Source organism: Mesocricetus auratus, unplaced genomic scaffold, assembly GCF_017639785.1.
Source record: "Mesocricetus auratus isolate SY011 unplaced genomic scaffold, BCM_Maur_2.0 Super-Scaffold_100018, whole genome shotgun sequence".
NCBI classification, from domain to species: Eukaryota; Metazoa; Chordata; class Mammalia; order Rodentia; family Cricetidae; genus Mesocricetus; species Mesocricetus auratus.
Genome location: NW_024429199.1, coordinates 25,144,690 through 25,165,329, shown reverse-complemented (window position 1 = coordinate 25,165,329; position 20,640 = coordinate 25,144,690). Strand labels below are relative to the sequence as shown.

General features: G+C 39.7%; 1 protein-coding gene across 2 annotated transcripts in view; it reads left to right on the top strand.

Annotated features, from left to right (window-relative positions):
• Window positions 1-20,640, top strand: part of Hbs1l (HBS1 like translational GTPase) — a 67,126-nt gene that overhangs the window by 21,034 nt on the left and 25,452 nt on the right. For both annotated transcript variants that reach the window (XM_013110178.3, XM_040758151.1), the window contains one exon: window positions 20,094-20,202. In XM_013110178.3, coding sequence (XP_012965632.1) covers window positions 20,094-20,202 — 109 coding nt within the window. The remainder of the gene's footprint in view (window positions 1-20,093; window positions 20,203-20,640) is intronic.

The following is a 20,640-nucleotide window of genomic DNA, read 5'->3' as shown; positions in this document are numbered from 1 at the left end:
TCTGCGCGTGTGTGGTCTCATGGACACACGTCCTGGTGCTTCCTCTTCTCACTTCCCTCTCCTCTTGGACCTGGCCACGTTCTCTTCAGATTGGAATTCAGATAGAATTTTGTAATACCCTGGGTCCTAATGTCTTTGCATGCATCTGCATTTCACTGTATTCTTTTATTCCCACCCATAGGAAAGTATTATCACGCCTGGAGACATAGACTTTTTCTGTTGCCTTTCCATATGTATTTTTTTTTAAACTGTTAGTTTTTGTCTTTTTTCTGTTTTAACTTCAGTAAGTTTTTGGGATGTGTGTGTGTGTGTGTGTGTGTGTGTGTGTGTGTGTGTGTATGTATCTATAAACATAATTATATATTTATATGCTACATAAATTAGTCCTTATAATAATTGTCACTTCTGATTTCCATTTTGCTATGTCTTAAGTTTAGACAGTTTTTATTCTTTTGTCCATGTTGGCTTAGAATTCACTGTGTTGCCCATACTAGCTGTAGCTCATAACATTCCTGCCTCAGCCTCCTAGGTGCTGGGATGACAAGGTATGTACCACTACTCTCAGCTCTAATTTTTTCCCAATTTTTAAATCAACTTTGCCTTTTTCTTAAGACATTTTGTTTGAAAGCTCTGATTTATTATGTTAATTAATATGAAATAATTCCTTGGTCTAATACCTTTGACAGTTTTTTTTTTATTTTTAACTTTCGTATCTTTGATTCAGTGACATTGAGGGCTAACATAATAATTTTGGTTTCCTACCAAGATCGTTGCACGTTACAGAGAGGTAGGTTTATTATTAGACCTGTTGTGACATATATTAAATTTTTCTCTACCTTGGGACTGTACTAATACATTTTAAGGATTGAATTTCTGTTAGGTTTTAATATTTTTGTAGACTGTTTTGTTTTTCTGAGTTACTTTCTTTGTTTTTTGAGACAGGGTTTTTCTGTGTAGCTTTGGAGCCTGTCCTGGAGCTCACTCTGTAGACCAGGCTGGCCTCAAACTCCCAGAGATCTGCCTGCCTCTGCCTCCTGATTAAAGCTCTGGGTTATTTTCAAATAGCTTCCTTCCAATTTAGGTTTTAGAGAAAGGATGCTTAATGATTATAAAATATCCTTGGAAACAAGAAGACACTTCTCCATGGATACAGAGGGCTTCAGATAGTATTAAGTATTACGTGATTAGTGTTCTAGGAGACTTTCTAGTATCAGGCTAGTCTGATAGTGCACCTCGAATAATCTCTAGTGTGCTACATTCTTCTTGCTCTTATTTTATTTAAGATGATATTCACAAAATTAGTTTACAGTTGTTGGTTTAAAACTTGCTGTGTAACTGAGGATGGCTCAAACTCATGACCCTCCTGTCTCAGCCTTCGCAGTGGTGTAATCACAGTCTCTTTCACCATATCCAGCTCTTGGTTATTCTTTCAATGGATTGGCTTCTCATGATTAGACCCCTCTTGGTCTTTTTCTTTTTTTCTTTTACCTTGAGTCCTTTTTTGTTCCTTTTCCTTTCAGAATATCACAAAATATTTTTTGAGTTACTAGTACATGAACATGATTTTTGTGGCTTATATTTTTGTGACAAATGGTAGATGGAGTCCGTTGTTTGCTGGACTACCTCTCAGATGCTCTGTTCTTGTGTGTTACTAATGTATTAGTATTGTTTCTATGATGAACCTACTAAGCAACTTAAGGGAGTATTTGGGCTCATGATTTAGGGTAAAATCCATGAGGCTAGAAGCACAGGGCCAAGTTATAAAACCCTATCTCTGTTCCCTAGTACCCACTTTCAGCGACGCTCCACCTCCTAGAAGTTTCAAAGCCTTCCCAAGCATTGTCACCAGCTGGGGACCTTCTCTTTAAATGATGAGTCTGTGGGGAACATTTCACATTTGCACAGCTATCTAGTTTGAGTCTGTTGTGGCTTTTATTTCCGTAGCAGAGTTACTACCCTTCCTCTTCCCCTGAGATTTCTTTCAGATCCTCTTCTGCCATCTCTTTGATTTTATTTTCTTCTATATGCTTGAGTGCTTTGGCTATACTGTATGTGTGGGTGTCTGGTGCCTGCTGAGGCCAGGAGAAAGCATCAGACCGCATGGAATGAGTTGCAGATGGCTGTATGCCACCATGTGGATGCTGGGAAACAGATCCAGGTCCTCTGCAAGAACAAAACGTGCTCATTAACTGCTGAGCCATTTTTCCAGCCTTTCTCTTGTTTTAAAAATCTTTTCATTTTTAAGCTCTTCTTAGCTGTATATCTCTACTATAGTACATATGCTAGAATATAAAAACATTTTCTTTTCTCATTCATATTTTATATTCCATCACTTTTAAGGTTTTTTTATTTTTTATTTTTCTTAGAGTATCTTTTATAACCTGACTTGGCCTGTTTGAATATTTTTTTATTTGAGAAAGAGGGAGTTCTACTTGTTTATCTTAGCTTTATTTCAAAGTATGTGTGTGTGGTGGAGTTGTATGTGCATGTGAATGCAGGTACCCATGGCGCCAGAAGATGGCATCAGATTCCCCTGAAGCTAAAGTTACAGCAATTTGTCCAACATGGGTGCTCAGAACGGAACTTGAGTTCATGCAAGAGCAGACATATTCTTAACTACTGGGCCATCTCTCCAACTGCTGGAATTTCACTTTTGAACAGCATTGGTGAAGAATAATGGAGAGTGTGTAGGGCTGAACTGGGGCCATTTTGTATTCTTGACCTTGCTATAGTCTGTTCTAGGCTCATGTCTAGCACAGTTTTGTAAATATTTTGTTTTTTCCTTGGAGGCAGAGCATAAACTGCTTGCCTTTTACCTTTTATAGTAATTAGTGTAATTTCTAAAATAGTGTATTAACCGTTTCAGTAAACATCGGTCTTAATTTTGATAGTTGTGTTAACATGTATATTAAAACATACTAGTAGCAAATGCATGTAGCCTAAGAATGAGTTGTCCATACAGTTCTGTTATCATTCGTATAAGTGAGCTGTTAAAGGGGCATACGTGAGAGAAGACACTAAATCATGGGATGATCCTTTCGTTTTCTGATATCTTTTCCTTGCCATATTTGTGGTGGCTCACACTTTTAATCCTAGCACTCTGGAGGCAGAGTAAGGTGGATCTCTGAATTCTCAGCCAGCCTGCTCTGCATATTGAGTTCCAGGGATATCCAGGACTATGTAGAGTGGCCCTACATTAAAATGAGTAAGTAAATGAATCCCATGGTTTGGTTGTGGCCCTGCTAGCAGACTTCATGTAATGTGTCTGTATACCATGCTGTGACGGATAGGCTGTTATTTAAAATATACTTAGATCATAGCTGTCAGGGTTTTCCTAGAGGAGTCAAGAAATTGAAAGAGGCAAGCAGAGCCGAAGGACAAGTGGTGAGATCCTTTGTTGTCCTTGTGCTTTTGTCCCTTGGTCTTTGGAGTGATGGGAGAGCTGGGAGTGTTGATAGGGGATACAGTCTCTCCTCCTTCACCTCGTCCTATGCTAAGTGGGAAAACTGCTATAATGAAGGATTATCAGAGAGTCTGTGTAGCTGTTCGGTAATGCACTTAAATATATATTTCATTTTGCTGTAGTTCTTGTTTTTAGTCTGTTAAAACAGGCACATGTAAATAGCTTTTCTCGTTTTCCATTGGAAATGCATTTTCTTGGAAAATTTTCACTATCCATTACTGGGTATTTTTGTTTAAACAATAATAAGAATTTTACATCTTGTAAAGATAACTTCAGAATGAATTGGCTTTGAGTTTAATATTATGTGGGAGTTTTTTGAAAGGAAGTGGTTGAATTCGGTGAAGAAACTTAAGTAGTTTGTAATGTTCTCAGATGTTTTAAGATTGTCTTTATGTGTACACCTACACTGGAAAAATTGAAACAGGAATTGCTTAATTTAAAAATAATTTACTTTAGACTCTTAAAGCTTTTTACTTAATGATTATGTAGTACAATATATGAGTCGCTTGAATGTTACATAGAATTCTCTTTTAATCCTAATTGACCTTGCTTTTTAAAGTATAATTAGATCGTATATTTACACGTAATGACTTTATTCTTTGGCAATCTTTGCATTCTTGTGTCATGCTGCTTATCCCTGAGTACTTTGGTGAGGGACACAAGGGAAGAAAAGGACAAATCAGACTTAGTTCAGTCAGTGTTTCGTTATCTTGTATTCCTTTTATAGGAAAAAAATCAGGAAAGTCTGCTAGCATGAGGGATACAAAGAAAGTCATGGCACAGGCTCTCTTTTCCTTACGTTTTGAGAGCTTTGGTAGGAAGCCCAGGCTGGCTTTTTAGTCTTCTTGTCTCTGCCTTGCAAATGCTGCAATTATAGGCATGTAGCACTTTATCTAACTTCCGTAGAATTCCCTTCCTAAGATTTTAATTATGTGTTTGCCTGTGCATACCTGCCAGAAGAGAGCATTGGATCCTCTAACTGGAGTTAGAAGCAGTTGTGCGCTACCTGAAGGGGGTGCTGGGACCTGAACTCATGTCCTCCGAGAGGTTATACAGCTCTTAACCCTGTGCCATCTCTCCAACCCCCTTAAGAGTTTTATAGTATTCCATTGTTGAGGTGTCTGGTGGTTTAACTTAACCAAATGCCACATGAATTCAAGTTGCTTATTTATTTACTACTATCAACTGTATATTTGTGCAGTCTCAGTTATTTCCTGAAAGGTATAGTTCTGTAGTGAAACTGCTGGGTGAAAAAGTTGGTTGTTAGGTGCTTAGGACATACTGAGGTTACCCTTCAGAAACATTATGCTCATTTACTCTTTATATTTAATTTTCAATCCTAATAGCATTGGTGACGCTGTTTAGCAAAGGATTTCACGTTACACTGAGGGTTTTGATCTGTATGGAAGTTGAATGAGTTGTTAGGTGTTCAGGACAGTGATGTGGCGCTTTTTGGGCTGTTGTCATGCCAGTTGTTAATGTGCTCCTGAGAACGTGTTTGTGGTACCTGGAGCTTTTTGTGAGGGTTTTAGCATTGCCAGCACACTGTTCACCTGAGAAGACAGTGTCTGTCTCTGACATTTCTGTGAGAAGCAAGCTTCCCTGTGCCAGCACATCTTGTAGAGTAAAATGCCCGAGATGAGGCAACTGAACTTGCTTCTCAGAAATGAGTCTAGTGAACTGAGGTACTCATGTTATCCTTACTGTTTGTGAGGGGTTTGGTTTTGTTTTTTCAGTTGAAAAAGGGGTTTTGCCAGTTGGCCATTTTTTAGCAGTCTAATATGTATTCTTTAAAATACTCTCATAAAAAATGTATAGGGATTCTTTTTTCCAGGAAGAGTTATACCCAGTTTCTTTTTTTTTTTATAATAGAATATTTAGCAGTTATTCCTTTTTTTTTTTTTTTTTTTGGTTTTTCGAGACAGGGTTTCTCTGTATTGTTTTGGAGGCTCTCCTGTAGACCAGGATGGCCTCGAACTCACAGAGATCCGCCTGCCTCTGCCTCCTGAGTGCTGGGATTAAAGGCTTGCGCCACCAATGCCCGGCAGTTACTCGTTTTTTAAAAAATGGGGTCATAATAGTCTATGATTTAAGTCTTTGACATAGAAGCTCACTTATTTTATTTCATAAACCTGTTTCCAGTTTTACCTCTGTTTTGAACATGTCTTTACCAAATAGGGCTTTTCTTTCTCTGAGATGACTCCTTAGAGAAACTCAAGGCTGAAAGGTATGTTGCTTTCAGTATGTGTAGGCTGTGGCTTTGAGTGCTGTGAGACTGGGGGGGTGGGGGTGGGTGAGCTGAGTTTGTGAGAGTCTGTGTGTGTGTGTGTGTACGTGTATGTATGTGCGTGTTTATATTTATGTCAAGAAAACTAAATGGCATCTAGATAGAATGTTAATGAAATTAACACCTTGCAAATGTCATTGAAACAGTTTCTTTGCTGTCTCTCGCTGGTTTGAACTCCTGTGAACCTTTTTGCTAGTTTCCAGCTTTGTATACTGTGAGATTTTTATTTCTCCTCAGGCTTTCCCTTATCCAGATCATAGGTGTCCCTGAATTTGTGACTCAGTTTGCTTGTAGAACAGCATGACAACTAGGTTCATTCTGGCAGATTGCTTACCACTGCCATAGTTCCCTTTATTTTTTATTTCATACTGTTTTATGTGTGCAGGTATTTGTCTACATCTGTACAATACTTGTACGAGTGGTACCTGTGGAGACTGGAAGAGGATGTTGGATCCCCTGGAACTGGACTTAGAGATGGTTGTGAGCCACCATGTAGGTGCTGGGCATCGAACCCAGATCCTGTAGGTTAGCGCTGTTAACCACTGAGTCATTTCTGCAGCCCCAGGTTCACTTCAATTTTAAAAGCAGGCTGCTAACAGTTCTTAGGGTAGTTGTGATGTGTAATGATGCCGTATATATTATCATCACAGCATTTCTCGAAACAAAAGGAGCTTGTTAACTTGGATTCTACATTGTTGAAGTATTTCTCAAATATGCCTTCTCGGTGTTGCTCATACCTACAATACCTCTGTAATATTGAAGATTGGTGTGAATTGTCAGGGAGAGCTTCCTAGTGCCCAATTCATGGGATATGCAAGAAATCTGCCAGAGTTTAGAAGAAATGCAACAAAAGCCTAAGGTAGAATGCGGAAGGGCAGCAATGTACTTGTTTAGATGTTTTTTGGGGGTTGGTAGTAAGGATTTAAACTGTTTTATTCTATAATGTAAAAAGGGTTTGTGTGTGTGTGTGTGTTTTAGGCTGTTGTGGTTTTCACCCAATAAGCAAAAACTTTAGTCACAGCAGTAATATTTACAAATGTAATTTTCATGCAGATATATGTGTTTATATGTGTGCACATGTGGAGGCCGAAGGTCAGGAACGGCCCACCTTCTGTTTTGAACATGATCTCACTAACCCAGAGTTGCCCTTTAGACTATGCTGATTGACTGGTGAGCTCCTCAGACTAGACTGACTGACTGACTGGTGAGCTCCTGGGGTCCACCCCGCTGCCTCCCTGCTTTTATGTGAATTCTGAGGATTGAGGTCAGGTCTTCCTGCTGTTGATAAGTGCTTTACCCACTTCTTTTTTTTTGTTGTTGTTTTGTTTTGTTTGTTTGTTTGTTTGTTTGTTTTTGCTTTTTGAGACAGGGTTTCTCTGTATTGTTTTGGAGGCTGTCCTGGAACTCACAGCGATCCGCCTGCCTCTGCCTCCCAAGTGCTGGGGTTAAAGCATATGCACCAACGCCCGGCTCACTTTACCCACTTCTATCTCTCCAAACCCAAGTGTATTTTTTAAAGGAAAATTGTTAGCGCACAATATCAAAGTTATTTCTCAAATGACCAGCCGAAATTGCTATTGTTTCTATAACTTTCGTTTTGTGTACTAGATTTTGTATCAAAGTTTATGACAAAACATAACAAAAACTGAAATTTACTTATTGTATGTGTATGAGTGAATATGAGTGCAGTATGCTTGTGTGCATGCATTTGTGTGTGTGTGTGTGTACAAGTGGATGCACATCCACCTGTGTGCTATGCATGTGGATGACCCAGGGAGATGTAAGGAATCACCCTCCATCATTTTTTCCCCTTACTCATTGAGCTACAGTCTCAGTCAAACCAGAACTACGCATATTGTTGGTTGTTGGCCAGCTTGTTCTAGGAATCCCCCAAGCCAACTTTCTGACACCATCATTACAGGTGGGTTGTCATACCCCCTAGGCTTTTAGATGGGTTTCTAGGGATCTGAACTCTGGCTTTTGAAGCAAACGTATAAACCTCTGAGCCATTTCCCCAGGTCTTGAAGTTTCTATTTTTACCAGTTAATGGATTCAATGATACTTCCATAAAATTGAAACCTGATCCCAGTGATTCTTTTTTGTTTGTTTGTTTTTTTCCATTCTCATTATTAGAGATGGGTACTGAGAGAGAGACTTGATGGGGATTTGCGCTATAAAGCTCTATTGAAATGAATATTTCAGACCAAAGTATAGTTGTACTGTTGAAGGAAGTGGTTAGACTCTAGCCTCATTGCTGTGCTTTCTCAATGTACCTTTGATAACTAGAATTTTAATGTTTGGTTAGATTCAGTGAAATGATTTATTTGAGATAGTTTTTCTTTTGAAAATTAACACCAACTTCTTAAAATTTTGGAAATCTTAATGTGTGTGTGATGTATGTGGACTGATGTTGAAATGCACTTACAAGAAAATGAATGGTGACAAAAAAATGTACTTACCTGGAAAAACGCTGTTGTTTTTAATTTTAAATGTTTTTAAACTTAGGGTGTTTTGATATGTAAAACCTAAAGCTGGGAATCTGTTTCACACAAAAGGAGTTTATTATGGATTTAAATTGAATGTTTCTAAAGCATAGCAATAGAAAAAAGCATTCCTCCTTTTGAAATTCCCGAGTTGCCCTCCTGTGGTGGCAAAACGAAATGTTTTTAATGTAGACAAAAATGGGTACTTTGGTACTCCCCTCCCTTTAACACCAAGATTCTGGACTGGAAGCAGGAAGACCTTGAACTCCCAGCCAGCCTGGACTGCATCAGTGAGACCTTGTCTTAAATCAAGAAGGTGACAGGTTGGATCTGGGAAAGTGTTGGCACATTGGGTTTTCTTATCCAAAAAAGCAGTTGAAGTCTGTACACTTCTGTGTGTTCTTTCAGGGTTAAGGTCTTACTAACCATAGTTTCGCACCCTGTTTTCTCTTTTTCACATGTGTTTTAAAATGAGGGATCACTTTTAGAACCTAATATATGTTGAAAACATTTAGAAGTCTAAAGACGTCTTAATCCCTTTTCAGTACTTACTGATCTGGGGGCAGGGCACTACGGGGAAGTAAGAGGACAATTTGCAAGAGTCAGTTCTCTGCTACCATTGTGGGTCCCAGGGATGATGTCCTCATGCCTAGCAGCAGGTGCCTTGACTGGCAAAGTCATTTCACTGGTCCACGTTTTAAATTTAAAGCAAAAATGAGTGTCCTTGCGTCTATCTGTGCACTTTTCACATTTGAATCATTCCCCCCTTCTTCTTTCCTTCCCTCCCTCTCTTCTTGTCTGTCTGTCTGTCTGTCTGTCTATCTCTATCCTGGTGCTGCTGGTAGCAAACCCAGGGTTCTCGCCCATGCTTGAAACCCAGTCTAGGTTAAAATTACTCTGATACTACAGGCTTATATTTAAAAACTGTCCTTGTATTTCTTGCATTTTAGTTGTGGATTTTATGTGTATGTGTGTGGGGGAGAGGGGAGCTCCTTAGTTGTTTTATTGGGTTTAAGATTTTTCCCTAGATAGTAGTATGTATTTTATAGTGATAGTGTATGTTTAAGCACTTTGCCATCATGTGGAGATTAATGTCTGAGTGGAGGAGATTCCCATTAAGTAGACCAAGTAGTTATTTTTAAAATAAAACTCTAAAGACACAAACCTTAAAAGGTCATCTAGCTGGGTGGTGATGGCTGACACCTTTAATTCCAACATTTGGGAGGCTAAAACAGGTGATCTTTGAGTTTGAGGTCACCCTCGACTACAGAGTGAGTTCTAGGACAGCCAGGGATACACAACACAGTGAAATGCTGTCTTGAACCACCCCCCCCCCAAAAGTCTCCTGAACCAGTTTCCTGATTTTGGCAGGTTGCATATACTTGTGATGAGGCTGAAACCACTCCATGGGAGGGTAAGTGCTTATACTTGGCAAAGGTTATTAAATCAGCTTGGCAGACTAATTCATGTGCGCCTCTTCTCTGTCTATGGAATTAGTTTTATCCCAGGTAACCAGATGAAGTGTTCTCAGTTACTGTTTTCCTGAGAAAGAACGGTGCTAACAGCATCTCTGGTCATCAGTAAGAGCAGTTTTCAGAGTGGAGGGTGTGGGTAGGGACACCAGTGTCTGTCTGCTGCTCCCGGTCTCTCTTCTTTCTTGTGTGTGTGTGTGTGTGTGTGTGTGTGTATGTGTGTGTGTGTGTGTACACAAAGATACACAGCAAAGGCCTTTCAAATTTCTCATATATTACTCACTTTAAAGCTTTTGCTTTTACCTGTGACCTAAAATTGACAGCATCTTGCTGGAATGTATGCTTTGGACCTGGATGCCTCTTTTGTGGCTCCTAGAGCTCAGAAGACTGTCCAGGCATTAGAGGAACTGCAGCCTGTGCATCTAATTACCCCGTAAAAGTTAAAATCATTTTATACTGAAACTTTATTTGTTAGACAGAGTCGGACACATTAAACCTAATAATAAAATTAATTAAGATAGGTCTGGACATCCTTCAACTTGCTCTGTAAACCAGGCTGGCCTAAAACGTACTACCTTTGCCTCCCAAGTATTGGATTTAAAGGTATGTGCCATCATGCCTGGTAGAACGGTTGATTTTAGCATTACTTTTTCAGAGTATCTCAGTGATTTATGATCCTCCTCAATAAATTCACAGACTCAACATGCGCACACACATTTTTATTTCCTCTAGGTACTTGACTCAAGGTTATTTTGCGAATAGTTTAAAGTGACTGATTTAGTTAGCTTGGGAACATGCATCTCTCATTCTGAGGATGTAGAATCGGAAGACACAGTAGAACAAGGGAAGATCCCTTGGGGAAAAAGCTGGAGGAAGTGAGCAAAAGTTACAGCAACCATCTGTGTGATCTTGGATAGTCATTTAATATTTGTCTATAATGTTGATGGATTTGACCAAAGCTACTTGAAAGACATGACCCACAAGTTCTTAACATGTGAAACTGGACTGCCTTGAAGAAGTCAGTCCTTCAGTTGATCTGCAAGGAAAGTGAAGACATACTCTCTGCTGCCTGGCTACTGAGCATTCAAGTTCACGTGGCCACTTCCTTGCCCTTCATGTTGTGTTTACTGTATAGGTCTTGAGTGACTTCAAGTATTTTAATGGCTTGTGCACTAATTCTTCTTTGTAGCCGTATAATCTGGGTGTTTGTGGATTCCATTCACGTCTTAAGGGAATGTCAGCCCATGCATCTGTATTCATTGACAGCATTTGGTTAGTCTCAGCAGTCACTGAGGTTCCTGTTTGGTTTTCTTCCCTTCTAACACTTAACTCATCACCATATTCTATTAATGTATATGATTAGGATCTTAGCAGTCACAGGTTCATGTTTTTGTTGTTTCCCCTCTCTGACACTAAATTCATCCCATATTCTAGGTACTGTGTTTGATTAGAGTTTTTAGAGGTCACTGAAGTTCCTGTGTTTCTTGTATGCCGTAGTGCTTGCCCATCTGGAGTCATTGTTTTGATCTCTGAAAAGTCTCTAAATTGCCCTGTTTCTTTCCATCTTATTTTTCTTGGTGTCAAGCACATCCCTAGGAATGAATACTGTCTACAAACAGTGTTGTCTCCTGTTTGTGTTTCCAGAGTCAGGACACTTATCATACGTTAGCCGGCCGAGCTCTGAAAGACTCAGTATGTAGACGTGTCTAGTAAGATAAACTGTTTGGTGATCTCATCATCTGTTTAGGTGGGGATCCTCTATGGACTGCTGTCATGCTTCCAGATCCCTTTTTATATTATTGTTTTCCGCTTAGATTGGGTAGAACCTCAAAGCCCACCTCCCCTACCTTTACTTACTGTATATAACAGACATACAGATGCATCCCTACTGATGATATAGTTCAGATTCTCTAACTTATTGAGTTGTTCTTGTGATGTTCCTTGATTTTCATGTACTCCAGCTATTTTATAGGAAGTCTTGATAGTTGCAGGTTCAGGATTTGTGTCATTGTTACCAAATTTGAAATGTTATTGTTTATTCTCTCCCATTCACTTTCCAAATGAACTTCAACATAGTTTCGCTGGATTCATATATACTACCAGGTTTATACTGTTTTTGTTATGTATTCTAGAAACTTAATTGCATAATACTTAAGCAACCCCTCCCTCCAAAAAAACCAAAAAATAAAACTGAGTTCAAGACGAGGTAAGTGTACTCTGTATTAGTCTAGTATTTCTTGATCCATCATTGCGGTTATTTAAAAGCTGAGGAAGCTAAATGGGCTTTGAAATGTCCAAACTGAATACTATAAAGATGAACCTGACTGACCACAAACTTCAATCATTATTTCCTAATTAAAGATTTTCTTCAAAAATACCATTCAATGATACATTAACTCTATAATGAAAGTCTGATTTGGCAATTTGGTTTTTTTTTTTTTTGTGCTCTTGCACATACATATATTTCAACTTCATCCAAAATAGATACTCATTTTGTGGATATGACAAAGCCAATTTGTTTTTTTGATAGAACTATGCCCTATGTATTTGTTGGTAGCATAGCCTTATATTTCTATTCCTACAAAAGTTGTTTAAATTGATGGCTACTGGATAGAAGCCGTGTATCTATGGGGTGAAAATGGGATCCTAAGGCAGAAACTTGAGGTATAGAAAAGGAATTCTAGAATGCTAAGACATAGCTTTTTTTGTGGATAAATCTCCATTGTCACATGCCGTTTCTATCATTTTCCCTTTATCTAGTCTTAATTTGACCTTCCATTTCTAAAGAGTTTTAGTAATTGTCTGCCCTAAGAATTGTTAATACTACTTATTTTACCTTATACTTACTACATGAAAAAGAAGTCCTTTAGTGTGAGATCCTTTAAAGAAGGCCTCTTGAGTGTGTGTGTGTGTGTGTGTGTGTGTGTGTGTGTGTGTGTGTGAGTGAGTGAGTGAGAGAGAGAGAGAGATGGGGGCGGGGGGAGGACTATATGTGCATGCATATACATAATTCTCAAGTTTATTGATTGATTTGTTCAGTGCTTAGAGTTTTAGTTCTATTGATCCCACCCCTCCCCCATTTTTTTCAGTTTTAAGTCAGATCAAAACTGAGGTCTTCTATTCTCAGGTACATAGTTTTATCATATGTATTGTGTCCATTTCAAATTTTTATAGTTTGTGTGTCAGAGTGGTTTGTAAGCTTTTAAGAATAACCCCCATTACAGGAGTCAGTAACACTCTGTGATGTTGCAATGGTCTACCTTTGCATCCTTTGCAAAAATACACATTGGAGAAGAGCCTTCTGGGTGAAAGTCACACATTTTATCTAGCAGGGAAATACACATTGGAGAAGCGCCTTCTGGGTGAAAGTCCCACATTTTATCTAGCAGGGAAGCAGAGAAGCCAAGAGGAAGCATCAACCAAAGAGACAGAAGTTACCCTTTTCTAACAATGCAGAAGCAGCTGTAGCATGAAGGTGACCTGACCAGGCAGGCAGGTGATTTAGGTTTAGTGAAATCATTTAACTTGTATGTCCCTTATGTATTTATATATAAAATAGGAAAACTAGATTTGATGAGCTGAATATCTTATGTTTAAATGAAGAACGAAACACATAAGCAGTTCTTTATTTTACTAGGAATTGTACGCTGATCATTAAATATGAACTTTCAGAATCCATACCTTTTGATGGCTCTGATTTGGTGGGTGGATGAATCTTGCATGACTTGCGCAAGGGTCTTGATAATCCTTTAGAATGGCACATTTTACTTTCACCTCATATAGTGGCTTGTTGGAATTAAAGAGCTTCTTAGTGTTTGAAAGTCATATATACATATATTCACGGAGCTGAGAATCATTTATTTCACCTCTCTGTATGTGTGGAAACTTGTTGTACTTCATATCAGATTTCAGAGAAGGGCCAGCTGGAAGTTATGGCATAGGAAGAATAGTTCTACTGTGACCACTGAGAAAAGTTTCAGAGGAAAGTTCAGTTAGTGAAGGTGTGCGGCAACAGCTAGTTAGTAGACAGGCAGGGCTGAGAATCCAAGATCTGTTTTCTACCCAGTACTCATTGATTTGACGTTTACTGCTCAGTTTGGGGGGGGTTGTCATACAGTGAGGAGAGAGGGGGCAGGGAGAGCGAGAGGAGGAAGACTCCATCGTCTATTTTGATTTGAATACTTGTGTTTGTCCGCTATTGATCTGTGACTGACTCTTCTAGTTGGTCATGTGTTTCTGACCTCAGCAGTTGCTTCCTGGGATGAGGATGACTTCATATGTGAATTCTTCGAAGTGGTGTGCAAAATAGTATGTGTATTTGCAGTGTTTGGTTAAGAATGGCCTGTGATTTTGCTAGCTTTTTAAAGGAATGTCGGGCCTAGGAAGGAAAGAAGAAAGGAAGGAAGATGAATAAAGTGCTTGGTGCCTTAGGTGTTATTTCCCCTTTTACTTTTGATCAAAAAAATTAAAATGTGGAATCTTGAGATGTAAAAACACACCAAAGTAATATTTATTGCATCCTAAAAATAGTGTAAGATCCCAATGGCTTTTCTCTGTGCTTACAAGGCCTTTAAAAGTAAAACAGTACTACATTATACTCGTTACATATGTGCATCATGAAAGGTTTTACATGAAACTATAGAAGATACTAAAAATTAACCTTAAAGGGAAGTTAGAATTATTCTTATAGGCCTTATATTGAGGCTTTCATCCTGTATTTTTTTCTTGTTCTTATGATAGAAGTCAAAGTCCACCTTGTCTCCTTCTGTTTTACTTTGTCAGGTGTCTCCTCCCTCTGCTAGCACATAAAACACCATTACTATTGTATCATTTGCAGCCTCATCCCTGTCCCACCATCCCCAGCGGCCCCGTCACCACCGCCACTGTCACCATCAATCACTACCGTCCCCATCATAATGCACCAAGTGTCTGTCGCCTTCACTCACTTCCCTTGCTCATCTCTAGCAGTTGCTTTCCTCACAAAGAGCCAACCCCTCTGTAGTTTTCTAGCTTGTCTTTCCGGCTGTTTGTCCACTTCCTTGTTTCACTTTAGCTGGTAAGACCCAGGGCCTAGGAATCAGCTTTCTTCATCTCCCTAGCCTTCCAGCATCATTGCTCCTGTACGTGTTTGCCTCCTCTCTGATGTTGGAGGCTCTGGTCTTTTGCTTGGTTAGGCATCTGCTAGTTCTTGTACAGTCATCCCATCCGTTTTCTTCCTTTGGCCTTAGTTGTCTTCTGCATCAGGTCTTCATGGGCTTACCCTGCTAGTACATCCTGAAGTCCACAACTGCCATCTTATTATTCATATGGTGGTGACGTTTATTTGGCAGCAGCAATTCAGTCTTAGTTTTCTCCCTCACAAAATAAGTAATTCACACCCCATTTTAGCTACCATTGCCACCATGACCTTTTCTTGACCTACAGACCTTCAGTATGGTATCTCCTTTGTCACATTACGTGCTCGGATTAGATTTCCTGGTCTCTAAACAATTCAGTTTTAGAAGGCAGTGTCTTAACTCAGTCTTTCACTTTCTCTTGGCACCTGTTCGGTAGAACCTTGACCTTGCATACAGCAGTCAGTACCTTTTCTTTTCTTTTCTTTTCTTTTTTTTTTTTTTTTTGTTTTGGTTGTATGAGACAGGGTTTCTCTGTATTGTTTCGGAGGCTATCGGTCCAGCCCAGCCTCGAACTCACAGAGATCTGCCTGCCTCTGCCTCCCGAGTGCTGGGATTAAAGGCGTGCGCCACCACCGCCCGGCTGTCAGTACCTTTTCTATTAATGCTTTATTCGGTACCACACAGTCTAAAAGAGATCTAAATACTATGTCCTCCTAATTTTAGTTTTAAAAGTTTATTTTAAATGAAATGGATTCCCATCACTTTCCCCATCTCCCAGCTACTATCCCTTGAACCACTCCCATGAATTGAGTTGACAGCTCCTTTTTATTATTGTTATACTCATGTATATGTATGTGTATACACAAATACATACAAATATAACCTACTGAGTCTGCTTTTGTTGTTTATGTAGATACGGTTTTTCAGCTGACTATATTGGACAACCCAGAAGGGGCCTCATTCCTGGGAGAGAGAGGCTAATTCAGCAGTCCTTGGTTGCCTATATCTTCATTTAGGGGTGGGGCCCGAAGAGATTTTTTTCCCCTTCCAAATTAGCATATGCATTGATATTGCCATTGTTCAGGTCTTGTTCATGCAGCCATTTCTAGGAGAGATTATTTCATGATAGATTTCCTGGTATTTGGTCTCTTATAGTCTTTCATAAAGTTCCCAGAACCATAGATGTAGAAGTATCTGTTGGGACTGGGCTCCCCATGGTCTGTTGATCTCTACATTGTGTCCAGTTAGGATTTCCTGTGATGGTCTCCATTGGCTGTAAAAAGAGGCATCTATAATGAGGGCTGACATAAGGATAAGATTTAGAATGTAGTAAGGAAGGAATTAAGTTAGTCTGAGCCCTGGGTAGCTGACTAGGTTTTTAGTACCATACATGATTCCTTTCCTGTTAAATGGGCTTTAAGCCTATTAGACATTGATTGCAACAAATATGTGGGTGCCACTTTTTGTACCTTCATGCATATCTTGTCATGCTGGTCATTGTTGTGGTCAATAGGTATTTGAAGCTAAATAGGACTGTTTAATTGTTCCCCTCTGCCATTTAGCAGCTTGCATAGAATTTTCTGGATCCATCGAAGCTAGATCAGAGGAAAAAGGCTTTCAGGGTAGATACAGCTCCAATCAGCTGAGTCCTATGTCCAAAATGTGTAGTGTCTTCAGTAAGAAGGGCCTACCTTCAACTATTGAGACATGACAATCTATACTGCTTTGGGAGCCATTTGGATTACCCTGACCAATATGAAAGGAGGTTTTTTGTTAGTCTATGGTTCTTGGGGGGAACATAGTTCAAGTGGCTTGACTTCAAGGTAGGCGTGTGTGTGTGTGTGTGTGTGTGTGTGTGTGTGTGTCTGTCTGTCTGTCTGTCTGTCTGTCCACATACACTTATGTATTGTGTATAATTTTAGTTAAACAAAATATGATTCCTTGAGACTGTATCAAACAACCTTGGTGTTCATTTGTCAAACCTCATCCTTCCTGTATTGACTTCTACCCTCTCCCTGGTATTCTGTTTCTTACCTTACATCATCTGTATCCTGCTGTCTCACCCTCCTCCTATGGTCCCTTTATACTCCCTTGGTGGTCACTACATGTTATGTGCTGACATTATGGAGCTAAAAGGTCCCTGTACAGATAGAGAAACAATCAAATGAATAAGAAACCCAAAGAATTGGAGAGAATCTTTGCAGGATTCAGAGAGAATTAATCCAGCATATACAAAGAATTAAAAAAACAAGATTTCAAAGAAACAATGAGCCACTTTAAAAATGGGCTATAAATCTAAGCAGAATACTTGAGGAAATAAAAATGACTCATAAATACCCAAAAGTTAAAACAATTTTGAGATTTCACTTTATCCTTGTCAGAATACCTGTGATGAACAAACAACTTGACAACAAATGCTGAGGTTTGGGTTTGTGGAGAAAGGGAAACACTAGTTCACTATTGTGGAGAAAGGGAAACACTAATTCACTATTGTTGGGAATGCAAGTTGATGCAGTCACTGTAGAGCTCAGATTGGAGACTTCAGAAACTAAAAATGAGTCTACCACATGACCCAGCTCTGCCACTCCTTGGCGTATGCCCAAAGGACCCAACATCTCACTCCACAGACGTTTGCCCAACTGAGCTCATAGCCGCCCTGATCACAATAGCTAGGAAATGGAAACAACCTGAATGTCCTTCAGCAGATGAATGGAAATATCTTAACATCCTCAAACGACTACTATGCACTTGTAAAAATAAAATAATAGCACTACATTTGCATGGATGCAATGGATGAACCTAGAAAAGATACTGAGTGAGGTAAGGCAGACCCAGAAATGCACTTGTTGTAAGTTCTCTCTCATCTGCAGTTCTTAGCGCCTGATTTTCTCATTTGTTCTTTTGAGACAGGGACTCTGCATAGCTCTGGCTGTCCTGGAGTTTACTGTGTAGACTAGGCTGGCCTCAACTTCACAGAGCTCCTGCATCTGCTCAGGTTAAAATTGTGAAATTGCGTACTACCATGCCCAGTTGCACCTAATTTCTCCTTATGTTTAAGTCTATTTTGTTATTAAAAAGTCTGTTTTAATTTTCATTTGTTCAGCCTCAGGAAGGAAGTTATTCATGAGGAAGTTTCATCTTTTAGTTCCAAGACATCAAAATCTGCCTTCTGCCCCCTTTCAACCCCAGCCCAGTGTCTTGCCTTCGTAGACATGTTAATGTGGCAGCTTGTCCAGCGAGTCCTCTCAGTTTCCTTTTGCATGGGATCCTAGACCCCATCTACAGCCTTCTACCGCTTCTTCCCTTTCCTGCCAAGCGTTTGTAGTCACTCTGCACACCCATAATGTTCATCTGCAGTCACTACGGCCAGGCGGGTGTCTGATCATCAGAATCTCTTGGATTTACAGAAGCACTTAGATGCACACACATGGGTCTGCTAGCCTGGTAGTTGAGTAACAGGCGGGCTCTGTAGTCAAGCATGTTACTTCTCCCATCCTGAAATAGAGCTGTCTAAAGTAAGGGCTGTAGATAAATAGCCTCATGTTAGTTCATGTCAGATCTGCTTCCAGATGAGTTATTCAGACTTGATAAACGTCAGTGACGGTGACTTTCCAGTTACAGATGAGAAGATATGGGCAGGCACTTCTGCTTTCCCACTCTTCTGCTTTTTAATTCACTCTGCTTTTATTTCCTTCACTGCTAAATGGCTGTTGTAAACTGCCAGTGACCCTTATCTAAAGTTAGTGTGTTCCACTGAGCGGTCAGCCTCTCAGCAGCCGCAGCCTCAGCTCCTGGGGACGCCAGCTCTATGCCACAGGCCACTCTGTTGCCTTCCTTGGTGTCACCTTTCCCTGCCTCCTCTTCTCTGGCAAGTGCATCCTCTGGCATTAAATGCTGAAGTGCTTCCAGGTTTGTCCCCTCTCTCTGGCAATTGCTTGTCTTTGTTTTCAAATTTCCAAACGTGCACCCCCGAATGACGAACGTGTGCTGTAGTTCAATCTGTGTGTGAGTTCAAAGTGCCTGCTTTGCGTTTGAAGCTCTCGGGTGGTCTCCTTTCTGAATAAATCTTCATGTCATAGTGTTCTTGTCCTTCCTTCTGTCTGGTCACGTGCTGTGGTGCTGTCCACTCCTATAAAAGCATGAGTGTCTTGTGTCTGCCCTCTTCAGTTTCACGTGGCCCACTTCGTTCACTCAGAATGACTCTCCTACCACAGGGTCTGTATACAGACTTCCTTCTGGAATGTGCTTTGGTTTACTGTTAGTAGGCATCTGTCTGTCTGTCCGTCTGTCTGTCTGTCTGTCTGTCTCTATCTGATCATCTAGCTATAATTCCCACTTTCCTAGAGAGAGGTTCTAATTCATGTGTACTCTCATCAGATGTTATTCACCATGTATGAACTCTACACTAACAAACAGCACTTTAATTTTACATCTTAAGTCATTATATGTTCCACCTCTAGACTCTTGAGCACAAACATTTTCTTGTTCTCCTTTGCATTTCTAGAGAGGTTGGCCTATAGTGGGCAAATAGTAAGCATTTTTAGTAAATTTTGTACATTTATCTTTCCTAATTAACTTGGTACTGTCTGTATGTGTTTACTAGTGTAGCATATGTAGTTTTTTTGTTTTTGTGAATCCAATCCTGTTGATACTCCTTGAAAATTAAGAAAATCATTTTAAAACTAGACAACTGTGTTTAAAGAGTCAAGTGCATAAAGTCTTCTTTGATCTGGCACGTAGCTCCTTGCTTTCAGGGTTTTCTACATTGTCCTGCCTCCAGTATTTATGGGTATCTTAGTTCTCATAGACTGTACTGTATGCAAGTAAAACCCATGAACTGATTAGCAAAATTCATCAGACTGGCAACTTGTTCATCAGTTGATAAATCTCGGGGATCAAAAATAGTTTAGCCATCTGCTAACTGACCAGACAGTTTTAGCATTGTGAAAGGGTGTGGTCAGGGCGGTAGGTAGAGGATCTAGGTAAAATGTCAGAGTAAGACTCAGTGCAGAAACCACCTTTACTCTTAATACTGAAACTCAACAGTCAGCTCAAAATTAGGAAGAGATTTGGTGAGGTTAAACCTGAGTGTCCAGACAGTCGGGGATTTCCCAAAATAGGTGATAGTCTTTTGGCATCTTCATCTCACTGTTTAAAGAAAAGATATGTTTTCAAAGACATGACTTCTGTGTAAATTAACAGTCTCTAATTTATACTATGCCATGCATTTCTGGAAATTAATTGTCCTTTTATATTTTATTCCTTAATTAGGAAAATCAGTTGGATCTCGGTCGTCTCAGAGTGAGTCTGAAATTGTGCCAAAAGTTGCTAAAATGACTGTATCTGGGAAGAAGCAAACTATGGGATTTGAAGTGCCTGGGTAAGACTCAGTCCCTCACCCCTAAGATTGATAAAAGCATCTTTTTCAATTTTGTATACTAACCCACTAGCATTAAAGTGTCTCATGCCTTTGTAAGGGACAGAGATAGGATGAAAACGTAGTTTTGATTCTAGCTTTATCATTGTATGACTCACCATGAGTTTCCTCATATCAGTGATAGATAGTTACTTTAACATTGAGCAAAAACTAACTTTGTATGACATAGGCCATTCTTAGCACTTCTGGGTAGTGTAGACAAGCAGTACTTTGGAGTCAGTGAATCAGACTCAGTGAGTTTTTAATAACATATTGCCTTGGGCTGGAAAGGTGGCTTAGTGGTGAATAACACTGGATGTTTTTCCAGATTATTCAGGTTCAATTCCCAGTACCTACATGGCTGCTTACCACTGTATGTAATGCCAATTCCAGGGGGAATCT